The following is a 25,184-nucleotide window of genomic DNA, read 5'->3' on the forward strand; positions in this document are numbered from 1 at the left end:
GAATCCAAAAATAAACAGTGTCCATCAGGCACACCATGATATGTTCAGAGCAAGGGATGTTATTTGGTTCATTTTCCCACTAATTACGTTATTATTATTATTATTAGTATTAGTATTAAAAATAGACGCACTCAAACCAAAACTGAAACTCTGTCTGCTGTGTGTATAGGTACCCTGCTGATGGATTGCTTTTCGTGGTTCTAAGTAGAATTTCCAGACATAATTACCACCCATCCCCTACCACCACCCCCTAAGACGGAAGGGGAAATGACAGGGATGTGAAGGGACAGTCAACGAGAGCGAGACAGAGCTGCAAGCCATAAGCAGGTGTGTCTCCACGCCTCCCCCGATCCAAGAGAGAGCTGAGTTTTTGCTCAGCACAAAGGGTAGCCCTTTAGCACATTAGCCCATTAGCTCATAGATCATACTGGGTACTGGTACTTTCACAGGGTGATAATAGGACGATCTGACTATGGAGAAGATCGGACAACCCTAAGAGGATCCCTGAGTTGAACTAACCTAATGAATGAATCCATGGTGAAGCAACAAAACCTATTTGTAATCTTTCCAACTGAAGCCTGATATGAACTGATATGAGCACAGACTGAGTTTACACCGGTCCATAATGAAGAAGAAGGAATTCCAGCTGTGTTTATAGTCTTTTGTGAAATAAATAAAGAAGCTTGAACTGGACATTTGTATTTAATCAGTGGTCTGCAGACCCTGCTAGTTGTCTGGCTGTGATAAATGAAGAAATGCTTTGCTGGCTGCAGTGTTCACTTTACAATTCTGTCATCTTGGGTTTGAATCCAGGACAAACTCATTTTTCAGTGGTAATTATGAGCGGTTTAGAGCAGCAGGACATTTCTATAATAATTAACACCAGAACACCTTATTCTATATGTGCTGCAGTATAAAAGTCATGATAAACTAATGTCAGACTGGAATGTCATGAAAGGTCTTTGTTTTGTCAAGTTGGTGGCCCTTTCCATTTTACACCAACTATTAAAAGCTGGTTTTATACAGGGTGAGAAGCACGCACTCAGTGCTCAGTTCTTCATTATGTGACTGTGTAAGTGACATAATGGCCTCCAACTTCTCCAAATAGTGGCTTTCAGACTGGTGTATATGGGCTGTTTAGAAATGAGTTTCAATCCATTGTTTTGTGCACAGACTCCATTTGATTACTTTAATTCAAATGGCACTTAATGAGAAAAAAAATTCCACTTTCTACTTTCCATATCTAAAAAAGGTCATTGTCCAAAATGATGATGGTGATAATGAGCATCTGTTTAATTACATTCACACTTGACCTCTAGATTTTCAGGTGGTAATTTTAGTTTATGAAAAAAAAAAGTTTCTTTTTGAACACATTTATTTTTATTTTATCTATTTTAAGTGTTGGAGAAAAATGTGTTTCAGTAGGACAAAGACTTGTAACACAATGTCTGAACAGTTGTGTCTGAATCTGAGAACATGGATGGAGTAAGATTTAAAAGGCTTGGTCCTAATCCAGCAAAATCTGACTACACTTGTGACTTTGCAGATTTGATCTTGGAGCTGTATCAACATGCTGGACTAAGTTGATCTCAGCCCTAAAAAACACTAAATCCTCAGCTTATGTCAATTTGTCAACTACGTTATCTACATTTTTTTTTTTTCAGTCTATCTCTAAGGAACACAGCACACTGTCCATTTTGATATTAGAGACAGAATTCTGGATTCTCAACTCAGACATTATGTCAGGTTGAACATGAGGTTATTTCAGGGATTTAGGAGATGTGAGTTTTACCAGTATTTGTAATTTTTTATACAGTTGAAATTCTTTTATTCTTCTTGTAAGACAAATGCTTTTAGCCCCTTGATCACCACTATCAACAAAAGCTAACGTATCTTAATGTAGGTGGTGTAAAAAGAGGCCAAGTTTAGTTTACGACTGACAGGTTTGATATGATGGTTGTCATTTTAATGGATTACGCGTGAATATATACAGTATATATGGTTTTGTTTTGAACATGCACTTATACCTGCAAATAACGAAAACATCAGAGTTGAAATTAAGTAGATTTTTTATTTTTTTTGCATTCATCTATTTATTTTTCTAACTGCATGGTCTGAGGCTGTGCGAGATATGTACGGACTGTCACGTTTAGACAACAGATACAACAAGCTTTAGAGAATAGGTTCGAGGTTGATGTGTTGACTGCTGTGATATATTATTTATGTTCTGCTCATCCACACAGAGGTCAAAGGTCAGGATTGGCTACAGTGCCGCACTCCATCAGCTGGTATTGATTTAGTGTCTTGCTAAGGGACATTTCAACTACTTGCCTCAAGTGTTTGCTTATAAAATGCTTGAACTTGGGTTAAAGGCATTGTTTGACTGCATTCACATTACTGCACTGTTTTCTAAACCAGCAATAAACGCTGTGTATTACAGTAGAAATGCTTTACTTTGCAGTTTGTATCCATCAAAATCCAATAATCATAGAGAGCAATGGTACGCTCCCTTCCATTAATAGAGGAAACACACAGAAACTGAATGGTGTTTAAAGTTTAAGGTCACAGCCAACCACATTTATTTTTAAACATAACTGAATTTAACTTCAAAAGAAGAAAAAAATGAAACGTGCAGAAAGCAAGAGGGTGATTGCAAAAGACAAAAAAGAATACAAAGAGATAAGAGACGGGAGAGGGAGGAACAAAAAGGAGGATGAAGCAAGAGAAAAATACTATACAATCTACACTACTTGAATCCTAAACGAATATCATTTTACATTCAAGTGGAGGGAGGGAGGTCCTCAGTGGCAAAACAAGCTCACTCAAGTGTTACTACTTTCCCATTATGAAACTGAGGGAGGGATGAAGAAAGAATAGCTCTATTCCCTCATTTCCCTTCTTTTATTGGTCACTCTTGCTCATCTCACCGGGCTATTGATCTCAATTTTACCAGACCATTTCAGTCTCCGCACTGCGTCTGTGCCACCAACAGCCCTTCATATGTAATTGTAGCACTGCTAAATGAATGTTGGACAGTAAATAAAGGCCAGGCCCAAACGAGACAGCTGAAACAACTCACCAGGCAAATGAATCAGAATGGAGATCCTGTTTGAGACGGAGATTCAGGAAGAGACTAAATTTGCAGAATGCTATTAGACATCAGAGGGGCTGGACCTTAGACAAGTTTAAGTGATGGGGAAATAAACATGCACACACATACACACCAGGATACATGCGTGTATCACACAGATGTGCACAAAGAACTGTCTTGTGAGGGACACACTTTACACACATAAAAACGTACGAGAGGGAAAAATGTGGCCGTAAACACTTGCCTCAACCTTTTGCCTCAGCAGGTAGATGGAAGTGAGAGTGAGGCTGAGTGCTTTTATTTTCTTAACACTGGCTGTCGACTCAGGGATGGGCAGGAGATGGACTTTTCGCTGGGCTCAGCCCAAATGTAATCTCTCGCAGTGTCACCACCAGCATGCACTCTTAGCTCTGCAGTCAGTGGCATTTCATGGCATAATTGAATTCAGAAAAGGCTGCAGGTACACAACAAGAGTGCTCTAACATTCTGGAAATAATGGCAAGGTTCGAAGAGCAAAGAACAAAAAAAAAATATAAGGGACAGAAATTACTGAGGCACTCAGGTAATAATTACATTAGCCACCTTCACCTGTTCTCATCTAATCTGTGCCCAGTCAATAGAGGCTAAGCTGCACACTGAGACCACAGCCAGCATAGATTTGGTAGGTTAATCACCTACTTTGTAAATTAGTCACTATGATCTCTTATGATCGTGTCAAACTGTAAGAGCCTCTGAAAGAACAAGGCCAAGCCTGTTACATTCTATAGCTGCAGAAACGTGTTCTAGTTTGGGCATTAAATAAACCTGGGCCCACCTCTTATTCTTTTGCATTCTATTCTATATATGCTCCCTGAGCACTTTATTAGGAACACCATACTAATACTGGGTAGAGGCTCTCTTTGCTTTGAAAAAGAGCCTCAGTTCTTGCATGGATTCTACAAGATTTTGAAAACTTTCCTTTGAGATTCTGCTCCATCTCGATTGTTTCACACATTTTCTGCAGATTTGTCAGCTGCATGTTCACCCAGCCAATCTCCCTACCACATCCCAAAGGTGTTCTACTGGATTCAGATCTGGTGACTGGGGAGGGCACTGAAGTTCACATTTTCATGCTTTGTGACATGCTGCATTATCCTTCTGGAAGTAGCCATTAGAAGATGGTAAACTGTGGCTATAAAGGGATGCACATGGTCAACAACAACAACACTCAGATGGGCTGCCTATTCAAACTGTGTTTGAGTGGTGTCGAGGGGCCCAAACCATTACACCACCACCAGTCTGGAGCTGACACGAGGCAGGTTGGGTCCATGGATTCTTGCTGTTGATGCCAAATTCTCATACATCAGCAAGAATCAATATTCATCAGAACAGCTGATGTTTTTCCAGTTTTCAGCTATCCAGTTTTGGCGAGCCTGTGTCCACTTCAGCCTCACATTTCTGTTGTTGGCTGACAGGAGCGGATGTTGTAGTCCATCCGCTTCAAGTTTGGATGTGTTCATTCTCAGAAGCTTTTCAGCTCACCATGGCTGTTCAGAGTAGTTATCTGAGTTACCATAGCCTTTCTGTCAGCTACAACCAGGCTGGCCATTCTCCTCTGACCTCTGTCATCTAAAAGACGTTTTCATCCACAGAAGTGCCGCTCACTGGATGTTTTTTCTGAGTAAAAACTCTAGAGACTGCTATGTGTGAAAATCCCAGGATATCAGCAGTTTCAGGACTTCTCAAACCAGCCAGTCTGGCACCAACAATCACGCCACGGTCGAAGTCACTGAGATCACATTTTAACATTACTCTTTCATGTCTGATGTGAACATTAACTGAAGCTCCTGACCTGTATCTGCATGATGTTGGCTGATTGGATAATAGCGTCCACTCTGTGTAGCCTTCAGTAACACAGTAATGCTGCATTTCACTGCTTCCTATAGAGGCCGCCAGGCACTAAGCCTCCTTAGATACAGCCTATACATTTATCAAGTAGAAGAGGGTGAATGAGATGATGAAGAGGACAGAATAAAAAGTGGGAGAATTGGTATAGGGAAGGGAATAGAGACGTCAAGAGTACAGATAGGTGACAAGACGACCAAACAGAAGAGGAGATTGATGAGACAGGGATAAGGCTAAAGATGGGTGTAGGGATAAGGGGAGAGGAAGAGAGAAAACTCATTGAGTGATAGATGTAGATGGATCAAAAATAGAGGAGGATTACTAACACTGTATCCCTGACCGGGCATAAATTAGTTGGTGTAGACAACCAAACATGAGATGAAGCAATATAAACTCCAAATACCCCATAACCCCAAAGTCCACAGGGAAAAGCTTAAAAGACTTTATGTCTTTTTTCTTCCCTATTTCAAAACAACAAAAGCACAGAGGTGCACAACAAATTTTCATTTTAGTACACAGGAGAAAGAAGTACTTTGAAGACAGCGTTGAAATCCCTCACAAAGCCCATTGCAGTTCTCATTGTAATACAGTGGAAGTGCTGAAGTTACGACTGTTGTGTGGTAGGTAGAGGGGGAAACAGTCAACTAAAGGGGCTCTGATTGGCTCTGACCCTGATATTTTATATCATATATATATATATATATATATATATAATATATATATATATATATATATACACACACACACACACACATATATACTGTATATATTACATGTGTGAAGGCGCGCCCTACTCTTCCTCGAGCAACATCACATTCTTAAAACATACCAGTGATTCAAAATGAAGCAAACATTTCTCCACTGAAGATCAGCTGTGAAACAAGTATTCAGATTCTTTCCTTGAGTAAAAGTAACCAGTACAGCAATGTAAAAGTAAAAGTCCTTCATGAAAAATCCCCCTTAAGTAGAAGTACAGAAGTATGAGCAGCAAAATGTAGTTAAAATATTGAAGTAAAAGTACTGGTTTGGTCCCTCTAACTGATATATTAATATATATTAGATTTGATGTATTAAATTTCAATATTTATTGAAATGAAACAATGTGAGAAGTTTCGAGGGAAAGGTCACTATTTTAAAAGCTTGTTATATTGTCCATTGTGTAAAATCAAACTAGTAACTAAAGCTGTCATAAATATGGTTGAGTAGAAAGTACAGTATTTCCCCCTGAAATGTGGTGGAGTGGAAGTATAAATTAGCATTAAATACAAATAATCAGGAAAATGTTGAAGTACCTCAAAATTGTATTTAAGTACAGTACTTGAGTAGTTACTTTTTAAGATGCCTAATCCTGACCCAACAGCGTCTACAACATACAAAAAGGCCAAAATATTTGCCTTCTGCAATAAATGGCTTGTCCGATATCTGTGGCTCAGATATGATGTAACACCCCAAAAATGTAAAGTTTAAAATGTATAATTGTGGCATGGAAAAGGCGCAGTAAAAATTTTGGGGTGCACCAAAATGAAAAAGTTAGACAACCAGTACAACCAATGTAAAAGGTTAGTCTGGAGCCCTGATACTGTTTGTGAAGAAGCATCAAATACAGGCTTAACTCGGGAATACGTAGCCATTTAAAAGTTTGACAGAGCTGTACTAGTCTGCAAATGCAAAAGCAAACCAAGAAAAATCTCAAGCCGAGCAGCACAATCTGGCAAACGCAATGTCTTCACACACATACACAAACAACCAAACAACAGAGCTGCGGGCCATGCATTGTCCGATCATTTCTCTCTCCATCAAAGCAAACAGTGTTGCCGAAGGCCATGCATGTTGACACTGAAGCATCTGGAGTTGCTCACAAGTGGACGCCCACTCCATCCCCTTGGACTTGGTTATCACAAAGCAGAAAAAGAAAAAGAAAAAAAAGAGCCCAAGCTGTGTGGGGTGAAATTAACGTCTTGTGAGAACAGGCATGGCTGGACTTGGGCTCCTCCAGGACCTGAGGATGCTTAATCTCACAGCAACATCTGGCAGAGGCGAGGCAGGCAGAGCAAACATCAAGGCATCCTACTGTCCAAAGGCTCTTGAGCAATTTCAGAGCAGAAAAAAGAAGTCATTCAGCTCTGTTCCACCCTTCCCATCCTTGGCCAGTTCTTCCTTCCAATGTGGTTACTGTGAGTGTGCGCGTATGTGAGTGTTTGTTTGTTTGTTTGTTTATTTGCAGTCTATTCTTTTGAATTGTTTGTGAGTAAAAGGCTAGCCATCAGTCTTCCGCAATCAATTGCTTTATTTGAACACTGCAAATTTCTTGTGCATTCAATGAAAAATGCAGCTTTATTGATCGGAGAGAATGGACAAATTGTATCATTTCCTACGCTATTGTATAGATAAATGCCTTATCGTCAATTGCTATTGCAATGTACCATTTTTTGGCGAGATCAAAACTGTTTTCATCACCCAGGTGGTCAGCCTTTTAGACAGTGGTATTCAAAATAACAACAGCAGTTCGAATTTGAATAAGGATCATGTACAAGCAACATTTGTTCCTGAAACAAACAAAATCTAGGTTAATACCACAATTACATTTAGTATTTGCTTTACACTCTGTGTTTTCTGATCTGCTGCCTTGACGTTTTTTTTGTCTATCATTTTGTTTTATTTCTCCTGAGCAAATAAGAACAAAATCCATAATCTGGTTTGGATGATCCAAAGTAATCTCCTATAACTACAGGCCCCACTCAAATCTATAATCCTGTATCTCCAGCCAACATCAAACTCCTTTTTTTGACACGGTTTAAAAAAAAAAAAAAAAAAAAAAAATGTTATTGCCCTCCCCCCGAGGGTGAGATTAAGTTGAAGGTCTGCGTGGCTCAGAGAGGAAAGATCATTAGCCTTGATCAGATTGATTAAGATCAGCGTGGGCAGCTCGGAACATCCCTCACCCAAACAAAGCACCAGGTCACTAAATCTATCAGCCAGTTTCAGAGGCCAGCCACACTGACCAGGGTTAGATTTGATCCGTTACTGTCCAATTGTATAAGAGGCATTTTTTTCTCAGCCGTGTCCATGGTCATGGTCTGTCAGAACCATCAGTTGGAAGGAAATTAAAGATGACTATCCTTCAGCATCTGAATGAACAGCATACATTTTTTACTGCCTTAGCAAGCTACTATTTCTTCACTATTTACTTTTTGTAAGCATTTTTTGAGCAGTTAAAGTCAGCTGACCCCACACAGGCCTATTTCAGAAATTCTGTTTCATATCTTCATAGTTACACATGTTCAACCAAAAACATCATCAATATCAGTCCAGTCTGTCTTTGTTGTTCTCCTAATAGATCCAGGTGGTTAAAATGGCTACCTGGATGTCATAAAGCTGTTAATCTAACCTTTAGGCTAGCACTAGCTTCAGCCTAGTGCCATTTTCTTTATTAGCCTCTACAGGAACTCCCCTCCACCAGACAATGAGCTACACCTGTGCTTACATAATGAAACTATACATCACACATGCAGTCCTCCAGGGAGAGGACAAGCTCGGCTATCAGTGCGCAGATGGCAGCGCGTGGCTGGCTAGCTCTCGCTGGTAAAAACAGGTCAGCGTCGAAAGCGGATCATCAATCGCTGCCCTTCAGCGTGAGGGCGAGGGCCACCGGCCACCTTCCAGCGGCACTGGCCTTCCCCGGGGGTCTCAACATCTCTCTACATCATCAATCTCAACCAACCTTTGAACACATGGTCACTGACACTAATTAGACCAAATACGGTCACGGGGAAACCCTAAAAATAGAGGAGAAAGTAGTGCAGTAGCACTCTGAGGGTTTGGAACCAGAGACAGTGAGCCATTAAATAAATCTATTGAGCTGTCTTGTTGATATACAACACACTGGGAGCTGGGAACACAACTCCTTGTTTTTAATTAAATTACATGACTTCAGAGAGTACAAATTAATTGAGGTGTTTGAGTTTTAGTGTTAGTTTTTTGCAAGTATCTCCATACAACAATATCCTCACTCTGGAGTATGTTTTTTTTTGTGTATCAAAACAAACTCCGAACCTTTTTGAAATTTTTAAAAGCAAAACCCAAGGGAGCTTTTATATTAGAGTTATAAAGTTGCTGGAGAAAACACCTAGACCTCTGTACAAGGAGAGGTGTTCCCCACTCAAATTGCTGGGAGCACACTTAATTAATAGGAAGCTTAACCTACAACACATACCCTTGCCCGGTGCAAAGAAATACCTGCACAACATTCTTCAAATGAGTAAGAACACTGCAGGTGCTGAGCTAAAAGGTGAGGCTTGAATGACATTGCCTTAACATAGGCAAACACAAACAACAGTGTGTGCTACTTTGATACACTATTAAATGCTATAACTCTGAACTGTACATCTGGAGATGTGTTGGAGAGTGCAGTTTTACTTCTGTAATCTGGTGAAAGTTAACAGAGGACCCCAGGGTCCCTCAGGAGTTGCCCTCCCTACAGAGTATAATCACACATCTTCATCACCTTCATCCACTCTTCTCCACCTCCCTTTCTCTCACACAAAGATTTCCAGCCCCTCCCGTCACTACACAGAGGGTCCACTCTGTCAGGCAGTGTTGCCAGGAATTGTAGGATTGCCAGTATTTATTGCTGCTCCCAACCTTCCCCCTGACATTTTCCCATCAAGGGCTTCAGTGGTACTGACATGAGACACGGCTGCAAGGACACACACACACACACAGCCATTACAAGAGGCTTGCATTTCTCATGTAGGAGCAAACTGAGAAAATGTCAACTTCAAACTGTCTAGAAGGGCACACATTTCACATATCAAGCAGAGACCAGAATTCAAATAGAGTTCACTGGGTGACTCGATAACAATGAAATTATACTATGACACGTGCTTCTATATTTCTGATATGCCACAAGATAAACAAGTCACACTCTGCATAAAGACTGAGAGACAACTGCAGCATTAAAGCTTTCAGCTTTAAGAGAAAACCTGGAGGAAGAGGGTGTTTGTCATAGTGATTTCCCCTGCTGGTTCAGGCCAGTGTGATAGGTAATCCATCACCTCAAACTCAGCAAGGAGGAAAAGCAACTCCAAAAACATGTAAACACACACACACACACACACACACACACACACACACACACACTTACACTAGTTTGCCACTCAATGCATAGATTAAAAAAAAAGCCTGTTCCTGTCAATCTGAGTGTCTGATTTGACTGACAAACAGACTCAGTCAACCAGAGGGTGAACCTCCTCCTGATCGGTGCAGAGTGGAGACAGACAACAGCCTGCAGACAGACAAGCTGAGGCTGATCCATCCATAAAGTCTGCTACATCCCAGCACTGAGTAATAGAGTGCCTGGCCCATGGGCTAATGAGGCCCCTCAGGGACCACGACTGGATGCCTTACTTCACCGTTGTTGGAAGAATAGGGAGGAAAGCATCTCAAAATTACCATGTCATATCTTGTTAACTTTAACAAAACCTTGTTAACTTGGTAAATTGGCTCAAGATTGCCAAACCTCATCGACATTCCTTCCATTTTTTAAGTGTTTGAGTGAATTATACCACCATATGCTTAAATCTATAGAGATAAACCATAGTCAAAACAAAACAAAATTAAAAAAGACAAGATAAAATAAACGAGAGATAAAACAGGGATGGTTTTTGGTTGTTCATCCGCTGCTTTTGTCTCATTCAGAAACTGTAATTTAGGCCCCCTGGACGTCACTTATAACCGCAGTCCAAACTGACAATGCCCCTCCCCGGAGGGAGGGCAAAGAGTATTAACAAGCAGCCAAACATCAGCATCCATGACAGCATTAAGGGAAGCCATCAGAGGGCCTGAGGAGTAAAGCATCAGTCTTACCTTCAACAGCATACTCTTCAGCTTCAGGGGGAGGGTCCACAGGGAATGCATGGAAAAGAGACAGAAAGAGGAGACTCATTAGATGTTACGTTGTCTTCAAATAAATGTCTGGCTATTTTTTCTTCAAACAAAACCTTTACAAGATAAAATCTAAATAAAGACTTCCAATGAGGCTTGAAATCTCAGAGAGAGTCAGTGAAACAAAATGAAGTCTGCTCTCCTGAATATGTGATCTCAACGTCTTTTATGTGGCTTTCTTAAAATCCTGCAAATGGTCAAATATCTCCACAAACACACACAGTCCTCTTTTAAAGAAATGTCCACCAGGAGTGTGGAAGATCCTGAACCAACATATTGTAACCCCCCCACAGGGAGCAAGAGGCTTCGGTCAAAGAGGATTCCCAACTGAGAAGCAGCGACTGTGACACACCTCTCTGGCTAATGATTCAGTGAGCGGGAGCCAAAAAGATCAGGCTCCGGCTGGACACTTTATTTAAAAGAAAAAAAGAGCTAGCCTACAGCAGCAGAGGCCAGTCTGTAATGCTAGAAAATAAAACTGCGGCCGCCTGCCCTTCTGGAAACCCCATATTGGAAGATGAGTCGCTAACCAAGAATGTAAAACAGCCTCTATCTTGACATGGCGTCCCTGTAGAGGACTTAACATTTTGATTTGCTGTTTTGACTGCTGGGCCCGGGTCTTCATGGGCTGGTTCTTTGAGTTTGTTTTCAGTCAGAGCATGAGCAGCTGCAGTAGAAGCAGATAGCATCGTCACATGGATTTTGTGCCACAGTAGCAAACAATTTATGGACTATGAGGTCTAGCAAAGTGAAAATAAGCTACATTTTAGAACTGGAAATGGTGAATTGATTTTTTATTTACAATCCATATAACTGCCATTTCTTGGGAAGACTACACAGTTAGTTGTTTTTCACATTAAAGGTCCCATATACCGTATTAACACTTACATCTGCAGTCTTTATGTGTGACTATTTAACACTTGTGTTATGGTGTTAACAAAGAAAAAAGAAATGTGTTGATTTGATTTTCACCTCTTTCTGAGCTCCTCTTTACATGTCAACAAGACATCACTACATTTTGGTGCTAGGTAGAAGTAACCGCCCACTATTCATCAGCAAAGGCAACGGTAAACATGGCTGCAAGATCAGTAAGCATTTTATTTTCAAATACAGGACGATCCCGCAGTGTACGGCACGGGTCGCAACACTAGGCACGTGTTAAAAAAAGGCGAGGCGCCAAATCTTTAGATCACGCGATGTGTCACGCAGGCAGTGTGTCCACTCTAACCTGTTAACATGTGCTCTGAAATGGCGTTCCACAGGCCGCGTACTCCCGCAAGCAACTCAGATGGCAGCCGCTTATTGGTTCACTGGTTTCGATGTATAAATGCATATTAGCAAGGTGCCTGAAAAGGGATTCTCTTTGAGTGCACCGGCTCTCTTAAATTCACCTTTATATGAACCAAATCTTAGTTCTGCTTATGAATTCTGTGCCATTATCGACCTGTATGAAAGCATCTTCAAAGGGTCTTGAGCTTAGATGATGATATAACAGGTAACTGAAACCGCGGGGCTAATAAAATAATGACTTCAGGAAATATAACATTCATTTTGCTCCTCTGCTGACCCCTTCAACATGGAGCTAGGAGGCCGTACAACAGCAACCCCCGAAGAACATCTGAGAAAAAACTTCTTCAGATAAAAGGTTGACTCCCTATGAATCCCTGCCGCCAGAACTGCCAGTTACCATGGAATTAAAAAGATGAAACCCCTCTGTATGTGTAGATTTAAACAGCAGAAAGGATACCAGAGCATTGATTGAAAGCCCTTCATGAATGACAAAGCGTTTGCCAGGCTGAGGCATGGGGACCGTGTTTGTCTGATGTGGAGTAGGGGTTGTTTATATAATCACTAGCCATGACTCTGCCTTTCCTCTCGTCTCATCTCTGATCATAGCCCATCATCCTCTCTTTCATTGTCCTCCCTCATATCTTGCTCTCTTTCTCCAAAGCCGAAGCAAAGGATGTTTGATGTACAGTAGAGGTTGTTTATATCGCCATGACTCTGCCTTTCCCCTCTCTCCACTCATCTCTCCACAAAGTCTCTCGCTGTCTCTTCCTTTGTGGTCCCTCTGTCTCTCTGTCAAAACTCAGCCTCATGAAGTCAATCCTTCAGTGAAATAGAGGGAAACTACTTCTGTTCAGACGGACAAAAAAAACAGGGTTTTAAAAATTCTGAAACACTGAAATGTATCTCATGGATAGCCTGGATGTTGGTTTACTAGCATTCAATTCATGAGGAATAGCACCCTTTTAATACCCTCCTATACATCTAAAGTGTTTCAATAAATCAAACGGTCTCAAACTTTTTCATCTACATTTTTTTGGTCATATTCAGCACACTGCACCTAGAAAGATATTCCTTATCTCTTGAAAACACTAAGAAATATCCTTCAAGAAGCCGTGCTCGACGAAATGGTGAGCATCGCTAATTGTTAAATCCGTATCATTTTAAGGTTGACTCTTACTTGACAGATATTCCTTTTGAGCAAGCACTGGAAATAGTTATGAAATCCAGCCTTAAGAATGAAATGTGGATTTCAGTCAGACACTTGGTGGGATGTGTTCCACGCTTCTGAGCCTTGTCCCTTTCATCCCACAGATGGTTTCAAGTAGTCTTTACCACCCATTATCTTTATCCCAGGGCTGTTTTTCATTAGGGGTGTATCCTACATAGCTTCAAGCTATGAGCTCCACTGGGATCCTAGTCTTTGCAATGTACTTTGTAATTCATGTGGGAATGTAGAGAACACTTGTGTGAGGAGTTGCTCAAAAGCTTTTCTATGTATATGCTATGCTCCCCATGCAAAAATGGGGCCCACTGCTAAAGCTTAGAATCCTTTCTGGGATAAAAACAAAAAAAGAGGAATATCACATTCTTTATTCTAACCTCTTCCGGCCAATTCAAGACTAAAAGAAGCTGAAACGTAGACATAAAGTTGCATTAAATTGACGGCCAGTCAAATGTGACATTTCTTTCCTATATCACCAAATTAGTGTGCAATACCTCCAGCAGCAAACACAAGAAAAAAGTCGGGATTAATCAAGAAGACAGTCACAGGGTATGAAAGAGATGCAGAAATCAGACGTGGGCTGCCAGAAAAAAATAAATAAGTAAATAAATACCAAAGTAAAATTCAGACGGAAGCAGTGAAGAAGCTGCATTTCTTCACCAATGAATCCCTGGGGGCTTTGGAGGCAAATGAGAGACTTTTCAGACCTAATCCTCACCAAGCTAACTAAAGGATTTACCGAGGGGAGAAAAGCATGCCTGCATTGAAAAACAATCTCCTCTCTATCACTAGCATCCCATTTCTTTACACATGAAGGAAGCTACACAGTTAGCTGCTGGTTGGATACAAAAAGAGCATAGGTGGTCATGAAGTAATATTGCAAGGTACAAGTAATTGTAAATTTATTAGCATAACTACAAAAATATCACACTAACTGCATTGATAGCATTTAGGAACTATATTCTTTTTTTTAAAGAGAGATGTACTAAATGAGATGTGGTTGCATTAGGAACTGTTAGGTGACAATGTCAAAGTCATTCTGTAAATATTCAGTGGGTTAATAAGAGATGTGGCCTTAGAAATGAACCACCGTGTGTCCTGAGAAAAACAATCTATTATGATTGTTGACTTCTTTTTTAAAAAAAAAAACAATCATCCACAATTTTCAAGAATAATCTTCTCATTATAGATAAAGGGCTGAAACACAGCAGCAAGCCGTCACAGAGGGAGTGCAAGCCGATCATCAGAGGCAGAAAGGAAGAAAGCAACTGTATATATGACTCACAAGTACACTCCAACAGTTTTATAAAAAACTTCATGATATAGGCACAAACTGTGAATTATACAGAAGGGTACACTTGTTTTTTTCTGTAAATAACACTGATTAAGAAGTTATTCCTTGTTAATCTTCATTGCAAAACTAAACAACTCCATACTGGATAAACCTGAACTGTATTATATTTTTGGATTAAACAAATAAAATACAGATATTCAGTGACTGGAGCTTTACTACTTGTCAATGAGGCAGCTAGCCAAATTGAATTTATCTAGGCAGAAGCTGTGCAATATATATATATATATATATATATATATCCTTGAGGAACAAGGAAGGAACAAGGAAGTGAGATTGGAGACGGACATCAAGGTTTTGCGCAGGGACTGGTAGGATTGGTCAAATTTGTGGAAAAGCTGAGGTGATTGGACAAAAATGCAAGGTCCCGCAGAACTCACAGGGATTGGTCGAATTATTTCGATCACGACATCACAACATTCTGGAGGGGCTGCCTGATATAATATTGTGGAGACAGTAACAAAGAGATTGAACTCAATTTTATGTATTTTAAGATGAACTGTATGCAGCATGAAAAAAGACATTGTCATCACTAAACTGTGTTCTGACCTCAGACTCAATTTATATCGGCTGTAAAAACTCAGAATTTCAAAATTATTTTGACCACTGTGGAAACTTACGAATCATCTGACCTCTTGTTTTATCTGTTAAAATCATAAATAGAATTGATGGAGTGTCACACTTATTAGTAACTCACATGTAATCAATTAAATCCCATTGAAGTTTTAGTGAATCATTAGAGATCAATGGAGTATTCTTGGTACAGTCAGATGATGTACTCCTTGTGACTGACACTGAAATTGGGAAATATGACTAGCAGGGTGTTCTCGGAGAGCATGTTTATGGAAGCTGATGTTACACGTTATAAAAAATGGTGGTTTTTCCATTTATACCGTATCAAGTCTCCCATGCACACAGATTACAGCAGACATGAACTGGATATCCAGATTGAGACTTTATTTAATTTTTCATTACACCTGTAGGTATTCTGTCCATTAAGTGGTTCACTTGGCTGTCTGTTTTCCAGCTGTAGTGTGCCTCAACTTCTGCTGGCTTCTGTAGCACAAGTGTAGCAAATAAGTCAGGAGAGTTGATACTAGAGCAGCAAACAGTATAATATTTTCTCTGGATCCACACTGATAAGCGCAAAATAATTCCTCTGTTGGAGTGAGAGCGGCCAGCTTCTACTTTTTGCTTAACAACTTCAAACAAAGAGGCCTCAGTGCTGTGAACAATACTGGTCCTTCTGCTTTCTTTGGTATACCTACATAATAAACCACAAAAAGTGAAACTTCATTTGAAATACCCATTTGTTGCTTTGGAGTCAGCCTTTTATTCTAAACTTCAAATGCAAACCATTATTTTACATGGCCCCTGTCTGTGAGTCACTCTAGCTGCACTGGAAAGACTTTGAAAGTCTGTTTTGTCCGGCAGAGTGTCACTCAGGGAACTGAGATTTCAAACGGTGAGAGGGGAAGAGAAAAAGCCTTTTCCATTCAAGGCTATTTGACATGACTTCAGAGAGGCACAGAGGAAAAGAAATGACAACATCAGTGAATGAACGGAGACGGAGTGAGCGGGCGACGAGACAGGCAGATGGATGGAAATGAGGCGCGCGCGCACTCTCTGGCTTGCACACCCCTTTTCCTCCCTCTTTACATTCTAATCAGAGGGAAGCTTTGTCCTGAACTCCCCCACATTGTCAGAAACTTTCTCTCTGAGTGACAAGTTAATCCGCAAGACATGGCCTTTGCAGATTTCACACGGAATCTCGACAGCAAAACACAAAACTTCCACCTGACAAATGTGCAAATGTAGTTGAGGCTTTCTAATCCTGATAAAGGAACAGAAAAATAAACAAATTGACTGATTTATCTGGCAACAACACAACATATACAGTATTCCCCATTTAATACAGGATGTCAGGAAGGGGAAGAGAGAACTAAGGTCAAATGGAAAGGGATTAGAAAGATACAACATTAAACAAATGTGTGTTTTTTCCTCTTTGAATAGTAAAAATATGGTTTTTCAAAATATGGTTAACTGTATACACCACCTGTTTTAAAAAAAATGTCATTTGATAATTAAGAATAATTCCAATTATCACACCATTCATAAAAATGAGAATGATTTTAAGAAATATTACATATTTTCAACCCATGTTTTTTTTTACTTTAATATGTCCTGTTTGGATATCTTATGCTCATATTTATAGATATTAGGTGTGTGTTTTCTCTTTGTTTGAAAATCTAATATATAACATGAGACAGGACTTGTTTTTGTGTACTTGTTTGCAGACATGGGAGCTCATCTTGCCTTGGAGGGAACCTGGGGCAGCTCTAATGCTTTTTGGTCCAATTCTATTGTTAGTTTGATAATAGCAGGATATCTCAAAAGCCTTGTTGATAGATTTTCTATTAACTTTAATGGAAAGGTAAGCCATGAGCCACGGAAAAAGTGATTATGTGACATTCTACCCAGTGTTTCCTGTTTTATTTTGAAATCACCTTATGTGCCTGTTGTTGTTTTACTCCCTGCCTTTGTGTTTTTCCCATCAATTTTCTATGTCATCTCTGTCTTGTTAGTCAATTACTCTGTGTGTGTACAGCCGCCTTGTCTTCCCCCTCTTCAGCTGCCAAAAGTTTACTGTGCGTCTGTTTTGGACCTCTGCCTGTTTCTCACTGGATTTTTTTTATATTTGGTCTATTTGTACTGTTCTTTTCAGTTTTGACCTTTTCCTGCTTCACCATCCCGTGAGTCTTTTGTTCCTCTTCCTTGTAAATAAACCACTGAGCTGCACACATCCTATCCTCTGTATTTTGTTGGTTACCCTGCTTGCACCAGTTGTGACGGATTAATTTTTGATGCAGATCCAGAATTTTGTGCAAGACTTATTAACACAAGCTATTCTAATGAACGTTAGTGGTGGTGACTGTCTGTCGCTGTGCACACATCTGGATCTAGATTTCAGGTCTAACTAGGCAAGGGTATGGAAACCCCGGTGCTAACTTATTAAAGACCATAGCATCAATAAGCTCTGACTTGATCACAGAAACCCTGCTATTAATGACAAGGAAGAGAGAATGCTCATTGCCACAAGTACAACAAGTCTTTTGCATGTATGGGCAGACCCAGACTCAGATGAGGAGTCTGTTGAGACCAGAATCAGAGACTAGCAGACGTATCGGAACGGTTAGCACAGTTAGCATCTTTTATATGTTTATGTTGTTTGTTAGCTTGTATCTGTTAGTGGCTGACACAGGGTTAATGGCTGTGCTAATGCTAACTCTCTCTCTCTCTCTCTCTCTCTGTACTGACGAGGTTTCAGGTTATTTAGCCCCGCCCCCTCGTCCCCACAAGTTGACAGGATTGGTTCCTTAGGTTAGTGACGTATGAAACCCTGGCTCTCTTTTCACTGCAGTTCAAGGAGGAAACACTCAGTCATGGTGTTGATGATTATTTCACTCATGATATGTCTGTATTATATAAAAATATCATATAGATATTAACAACGGTAAACACTTGACTGTCATTGGAGGAGGTCTTTAACAATCCCCTTCCCTAGATCTAACATTTCTAAACATTTCCTATTATTATTATAAATTCAGAAAATTGTCTGGTGGTGCTACAGTATGCACTATGCGTACTTTCTAGACAAGTTTCTTATAGAAACAATCCCACACATCACAGTATATCTGTAGCATGTCAGAATTAAAGAGAGACGGTGTAACCTCGCGCAGCGTGACTCATAAAGCAAAAGCAGGTTTCAAAGGGAGGTCAGGGAATGATAATCAGTTTAGAAATTAATGGGGGTGCACTTCTTATGCCAATGTCATCACAGCTCTGCGAGTTAAAGCTAGACGGGGTAAAGGCAATGGATGACATATATCAGGGCCCTTGGACAAGGTTCAACAAGGACAAGGTCAGACAGAAACAGAGCTGGAGAGAGAGAAAGGAAGACACAGAGATAAAATGTGGACTAAAAATGGAGAGTGGGCTATGTTAGATAAAAATGTATCATCTTTATTTAAAAAGGAGTTGATGTGTTCAATGTAAAGCTAAAAGTTAAAGCCCTTCTATCATAGTTGAATAGGCAAATTTGGAGGATCATGAGCTGTAAAACAGTGTAGCAGTCGGGTTATTTTAGTCTTTTTTTAATAAGAAAACAGCAATGATGTGTTTCAGCAGGGGAGAGCAAAACAGACCCAATTCCAAGCAGTTCAAATGAAACGGAGGCCAATTAGGCAAGAGATGATCGCTCGTCTACGACTGGGGAGAGCAGGAGGCGAGAGCAGAGAACAAGACAGTAAAGGAAGACAATCTGTTGATACTCAGATGAGATATGGGCGTGGAGGGGGCGGGGGACTTTTCAAAAACATGAGGTTATACAACCTAACTCTGCTCTGTGAAGAGCTGTAACAAAAAAAAAAGTTTTTGTGAGGTCAAACTTCGCTTGAAATTCTGTTCCACTTACCAAAAAACACAGATGTTGCTCTAAAGTTTGTAAGGTGACTTGATTTTAAAGAAATCATTTCCATTCCACTTCCTGCTGTGGGTGTCAGGTGATTGACAGGAGGCATGGTGTAACATTATACAGCACTGATATGAAACATTCAACTGAGGCATGATGACTTTTTTTTTTTTTTTTTACTTAACCTTTGACTAAATGAAGTGAAGGCTTCGTGTTTGCTGTGATGGATTATCTGACTGTCTATTTTCAAGTCTGTGTAACTTGATTTTTTCACTATATACAGGGACGGATGGCAGCAAATGGCTTCTTATGAAGGGAAGAAAATGAGCTTCTTTATCTCTGGCTAAATCTAGCTCTGCTGACTGTGTCCAGATGGCAAGAGACGATCAGACCACTGACAAAAACCACAGTGATTATCATTAAGATATTAAATGCGTTGCACCTATGTGGCATAGACAGCTTAAAAACGCTATTAAAACACTGTTTAAACTATTAAATATTAATATATTAAATTGAAAAAAAATGGCAGGTACTTGTGTGAAGCCAGGGAGTGTGTGTGTGTGTGTGTGTGTGTGTGTGTGTGTGTGTGTGTGTGTGTGTGTGTGTGTGTGTGTGTGTGTGTGTGTGTGTGTGTGTGTAGCCGGGGAATGAGTGTATCTTTCACCAGTCAAGCATCGGCCTGGCTTGGCTGCCCTTCCTGTCCATTAGGGCCCTCCAGCCTTGCGGACTTAATGACATTTGATTTTCAACTCTGCTTATTTTTCACTACATTTAACCTTGATTTTAAACTCCATTGAATTTTGTATTAATATCATTCACGTGTCACCGCAATTAAATCCTGAAGTAATGACTAGTGCTCAGTTAACTAACAGATTCATTTAAGAGCGAGGGGGGCGAAGCGTATTCATATTCATGCTGCTGTTCGAGATTTGAAGGCAGAGGCGTGAATTGTAGGAAACTACACTACATTTTTCCAGAATGCTGTCCGACAACCACGCCACAGGTTGTATGTGTAGGTAGAAATAAGCAACAGCTGAGCATGTTAAGTTTCATCCAGTGAAGAAAAAGTGAATGCTGCACCGCACCGTCAAAAACAAAGCATGTCTTATGGCTGCCTGGCATTGTGCTCTATTAAGGCTGCTGTCAGTGGGGTATTTCTGCTCCTTCTACAGTACAATGAGTTTCTCCCTGTATGACTGCTCTGCACCAATGTAAAATGGCAGCTCTAGTAAGCACTAGAAAGCCCTTACTCTTTGATTTAAAGGGGGTTGAAAACCAAAACCTGACGTTTACTGGTGGTGTTTCATACAGGTTTTTTTTTTTTTTTTCTCCCTGCAATTAAAATGCGCTCTAGCTGTGCTTGAAGTATGTTAACGTGGCAGCATGTCATCTGTACTTGGACAGTAGTCTGTGGAAATGTGTAAAATACATGAGCAAATAGTAGATGTGCATTTATTATAATTTTTTTTTTTTTTTTTTTTTTTTTTTTTTTTTTTTAGTTTGGACACACTGGGTGAAGCCAAATTAAAGTTGACATTTATTCTCCCTGAATGCAGACTATGTTCTCTACATCTAGACAAATCTGGCTTTTTATAAAGAATTTGAAATGAGTACTTGTCCACGAACTAATCCCTGTTCAAGGTGACCTGAATGAGATTTGTTTTCATTGCTCACAAAATCTCTATAATCATGAACTCATCAAATGACATGAAGAGATCATGTTTTTTTTTTATTCCCTGTTACCAAATCCTCTGTCAGATTATTTCTTCCAATGAATAAAACAAAGTTTGGATGATTAAACAAACATACAAACTTACAAGGTTATGTTCAGATTGATGGGAGTTTTTTGAGGCGGGGTTTAATATCAGCATTTACCCTACTACAGGATGTTATATTGTTCACTCACATCTCATGCTGAAGGTACTGTATGTTCTCTGGAGTGGCCTCTTTGTGAGTGCTGCTGAACCAACAATCTGTATCCACTCATCATAAACAAACTGTGCACATAGGACTTATTAGACATGATAAAATGTTATAGAAAGACAGTAGGTCTACAAGTCCACAGCTATCAATCAAAACAAACTTAGTTTTTACCGATTTCAAGGCAGACTGACATAATCTATGTGAAAACAGCTGGTATACACAATTCTTCAACAAGACCTGATACTGGAGCTTGTTGTACTTTGCCAAAATCCAAAACAATATCAATTCAGCGGAGCAGAGCAATTCAGGAATGGCATTCTCTGCCAGATAATATTATACAACTAAATAATATACATGGTGAAAAAAAAATAAATAAATAAAAACACTAAAAGAGCGTTACGAGAAGCATTAAGAAATATTCACATGCAATTTTGTCGGATGATATTCATCTGTTAGATAATGATAGTTTCAGCCAGAGCTTGTTTATTTTCCTTGTGTTCATGTTATTTAAATTGAGTCAGTTACTATTATGTGCATTATTATGTGTTATGTTATGTGTATTGTGAAGGTGTCAGGTTGTATTGTTAACATCCATACTGTATAGACCCCAGTAAGAAAAGCTGCTGCAATGCAAAAGCTTATTGGGATGTAAATAAACAATCACACAGAAGTGAGTATGAGTTAAACAGAGGCCACGTGCTCTCTCAGAGAGCGACAACAGGCCTGTAATGAAGCGCGCCTTTACAAGATTGACACGTTTTGACTGCAAAACTGGTGTAAAAGGAGAAAAACCAAGAAAGGGGATGACATCATTTGCTGCTGAAGACAGCCTGCCAGCCTAATCTCTTAAGTCACTGCCTATTTGAAGCCACCTTCTGAGCCATCAGCAGTGATTAGACATCAACTAGAAGTGTGGCTGCCACACTTTGGAGATTCTGCTTTTTTTTTTTTTTTTTTAAAGTTTCATTCATACTCTCAGACTCCATGACTGGTGTAAAGGAAAAAGTCAAATGACACTCATTTGACGTCAAAGCACTGTGGTGACATTTTACCCTCTGGGCTAAGCATCTCAACTCTCTACCGCTATAGCAAAGTCATTCCTCTGTGCAGCTCTAAAGACAGGGCGTGGTGCTACTGGTGCCGGGGTTCGAAATTTGGTTCCCACTGGGGTTCCCTGTGCTAAAAATATGCATACTTGTGATGCTGTGAGGTGATCTGGATAAAAGGGTTCACCAAAGATGACACATATAGTTAGGTTCAATCAGCAGCGGTAGATCCACCTCATTGATGTCACTAACTGTTAGCTGGCGGCGCCTCAGCTCCCTCCCTAAGCCCAACAACTGTGAGCAAAGACACATCAACACACATTAAGTGACATGTTTGCTGCTCCATTTCTCTAGCAGACCCCTGACTGAGTGGGTTGATGCCTCATGTCGCTCCCATCATGTGCTCCTTTGTGATCTAATGATGTGATTCTATCATGTTTAATTCAGCGATGGAGATACTTTTGTTAAAATTTCAACAAATCATTCGTGGTGTGGTGAAAAAATAAAAAATAAAGAAGAAAAGTTCCATGACTCACTGAACAAGGCAGAAAGAAATATTTTATGAACCTGGGACTCTACATTAAAGCCTGCGTTAAAAGTCATATGGAACATGTATATGTCATAAGATGTTTTTTTTTTCTTGCTGGAGTAAGGTCAGGGGAAGAACGTTGCAGGGTGGGGGGAAGGTGGTCTGACAGTTCATCGATGATAGCAGCACATTAGTAACGACATCCCAACTCACTGGGGGGAGCAAATCTTATCTTTGCAAAGCTAAGAAGACAGGAAAGATGGGAGGAAAGGGAAGATAATGGGAAAGTGGGAGAGAGCATTGGGAGTGAGTATTGGGGGGGGGTATGAGATGTAAGAAACCTTGGCAGAAGGCTTATCTCCTATGTGAAATGAGAAACGGGATGAGACTGAAGACTGTTGTTTAGGCGTAGAGCACTGAATTCTGAAATCCACACAATTTGACGAAACAAGGAGCAATGCACTAAAAACTTTAAAACTATAAGTGGCTGAAGTGTCTGTTGCAATATAACTCACTTTAATTTAGCGGTTTGATGGTAAAGACCGTGGTGTGTGCAACTGGCCCAATGTGAGCAACAAACATAAACAACTACTGACTTCATGTCCAGACAATTCCAGGACCTGTACAACCGAGTTTCAACCCACTGCAACAGAGAGACAGTGGTGTGTCTGGAAAAACATGCAGTTGCACAATAAGATGGTTGATCGTCTTGCCAATGATCTCATTTGCTTATCTGTCTTGCAGAGACATCAAAATTACACAAAGCCTGCTACACAAACACTGTGCCACATCTTTCACACTAAAATGGACTGAAAGTCACAGCAGGAGATTTGCACATATTTTGCATTTTTCTCAGTTACTCAGAGACTGTTTGGACTAAACCAACCAAACATTTTTCATATTAAACTTGCATCTGTCTGATAACTGCCCATATCATTTAAAGATGATTACATATGACATATCATTCACAGTATTTATTTGAATGGAAGAATTCAGATATTGCAACTGACCCCAAACTGGGGGACTTTTGCAACATAGATCAAGGATGGTTGCAAAATATTGAAAATACATTAACTTTATTACCTCTTGCTGGTTGTCTCAATAAGCACAGTATTCTGAAAATATACATTCTTTTACAATAATATTATGGTGTTATTTATTTATTTATTAATATTTATCAAAGAACAGTAATTTTTGTATTTTGTATTCGAGTTTGGTTTTGCATAGATCACAGGCCTCTCTTGAGTTAAAATAGGCCAATATATTCCTCAAACACGAGTAGTTTTTTATTTATTTAATAAATGCAGGTGCGGGGGGGGGGTCTCACTGAGCATGTGTAGTATGAGTGACATCACTCTAGCATGTTTCTGATTGGAGGAATAAGACCTGTTGCAACTGTCCCTTTTGCAACCGTACCATCTCACCTAACTGTTCAAATAGATTAAAGAAAAAAAAGGTGAAAACTGTTACTATCTCTGCTGATAGAGTATTACCCACCACCAGAACATATGAGAAACAGTGAACAACTGAATCCACTAACCAAAGGTTAGTTTTCACAAGTAGAAGTGTTATGTTATGCACCGTTATGTTTCACATCAAACAGAACTTTAAAAATGCAACAACAAAACTTTCAATAATGCATTTCCTTGTTTTAGAATCATTGATTTAGAGGGGTTAATTTTATGTAGTTGACCCCAAACTATGATATTATAAAACTCAAAGCCAACAAATGTGAAGACTGAATCATTTTCCAGCCGTAGATGTCAGACATCAATCTGGACTGAGGAGGAATTTCACTCAAAACTCCCTGTTATAAGTCAAGGATGACTTGACAGGAAAGATAATGTGTTATACTCAGTATGCGTTGTATGAATCACTAGGTATAAAAGAGCTAAAAATTTTGACCCGGTTCAACTCTTGTTTGACTGTTGAGAATAAAGACACATTCATCCTTTCTGTTCTGATACCTCAGACATCTTATGTAACACGTCTTGGTGCTTTCAAGGCCACCCGCAGATATAAACACCTACACCTTGTCGAAACCTTTCAGATTATGGAATGGCTGTGGCATGCAGATGAATCAGAAAACAACCAGATGATTGAAAAGAGGGCACTGTGAGAAGGTATTTTGCCAAGGATTTTGTGTTTCCACTTTTGGAAACAAGGTATCTCTTCTGTCTTTTTTAAAATGCTCTTTATATATATATATATATATATATATATATATATATATATATTATATATATATATATATATATATATATATATATAAATAACAGTAAGTTGTTTGAATGATGGAAGTAACACTGCAAGTATCTCTTCAGAAGTGATGCTTTGCATTGAAAATGTACATCAGTTGTCAGTGCACTTTTGAAAAAATAAATAAATAATATAAAGGCATGGGACAAGATAATACAGTCTGAATATCAGTCTC

The 25,184-nt window shown here is 39.6% G+C and overlaps 1 protein-coding gene across 7 annotated transcripts in view; it reads right to left on the bottom strand.

Moving 5' to 3' along the window:
* Positions 1-25,184, bottom strand: part of nrxn2b (neurexin 2b) — a 721,062-nt gene that overhangs the window by 581,198 nt on the left and 114,680 nt on the right. For all 7 annotated transcript variants that reach the window (XM_056368788.1, XM_056368786.1, XM_056368783.1 and 4 more), the window contains one exon: positions 10,841-10,861. In XM_056368788.1, the coding sequence (XP_056224763.1) occupies positions 10,841-10,861 (21 nt within the window). The remainder of the gene's footprint in view (positions 1-10,840; positions 10,862-25,184) is intronic.

This window comes from Seriola aureovittata, chromosome 23 (genome assembly GCF_021018895.1).
Source record: "Seriola aureovittata isolate HTS-2021-v1 ecotype China chromosome 23, ASM2101889v1, whole genome shotgun sequence".
In the NCBI taxonomy this organism is placed as follows: domain Eukaryota; kingdom Metazoa; phylum Chordata; class Actinopteri; order Carangiformes; family Carangidae; genus Seriola; species Seriola aureovittata.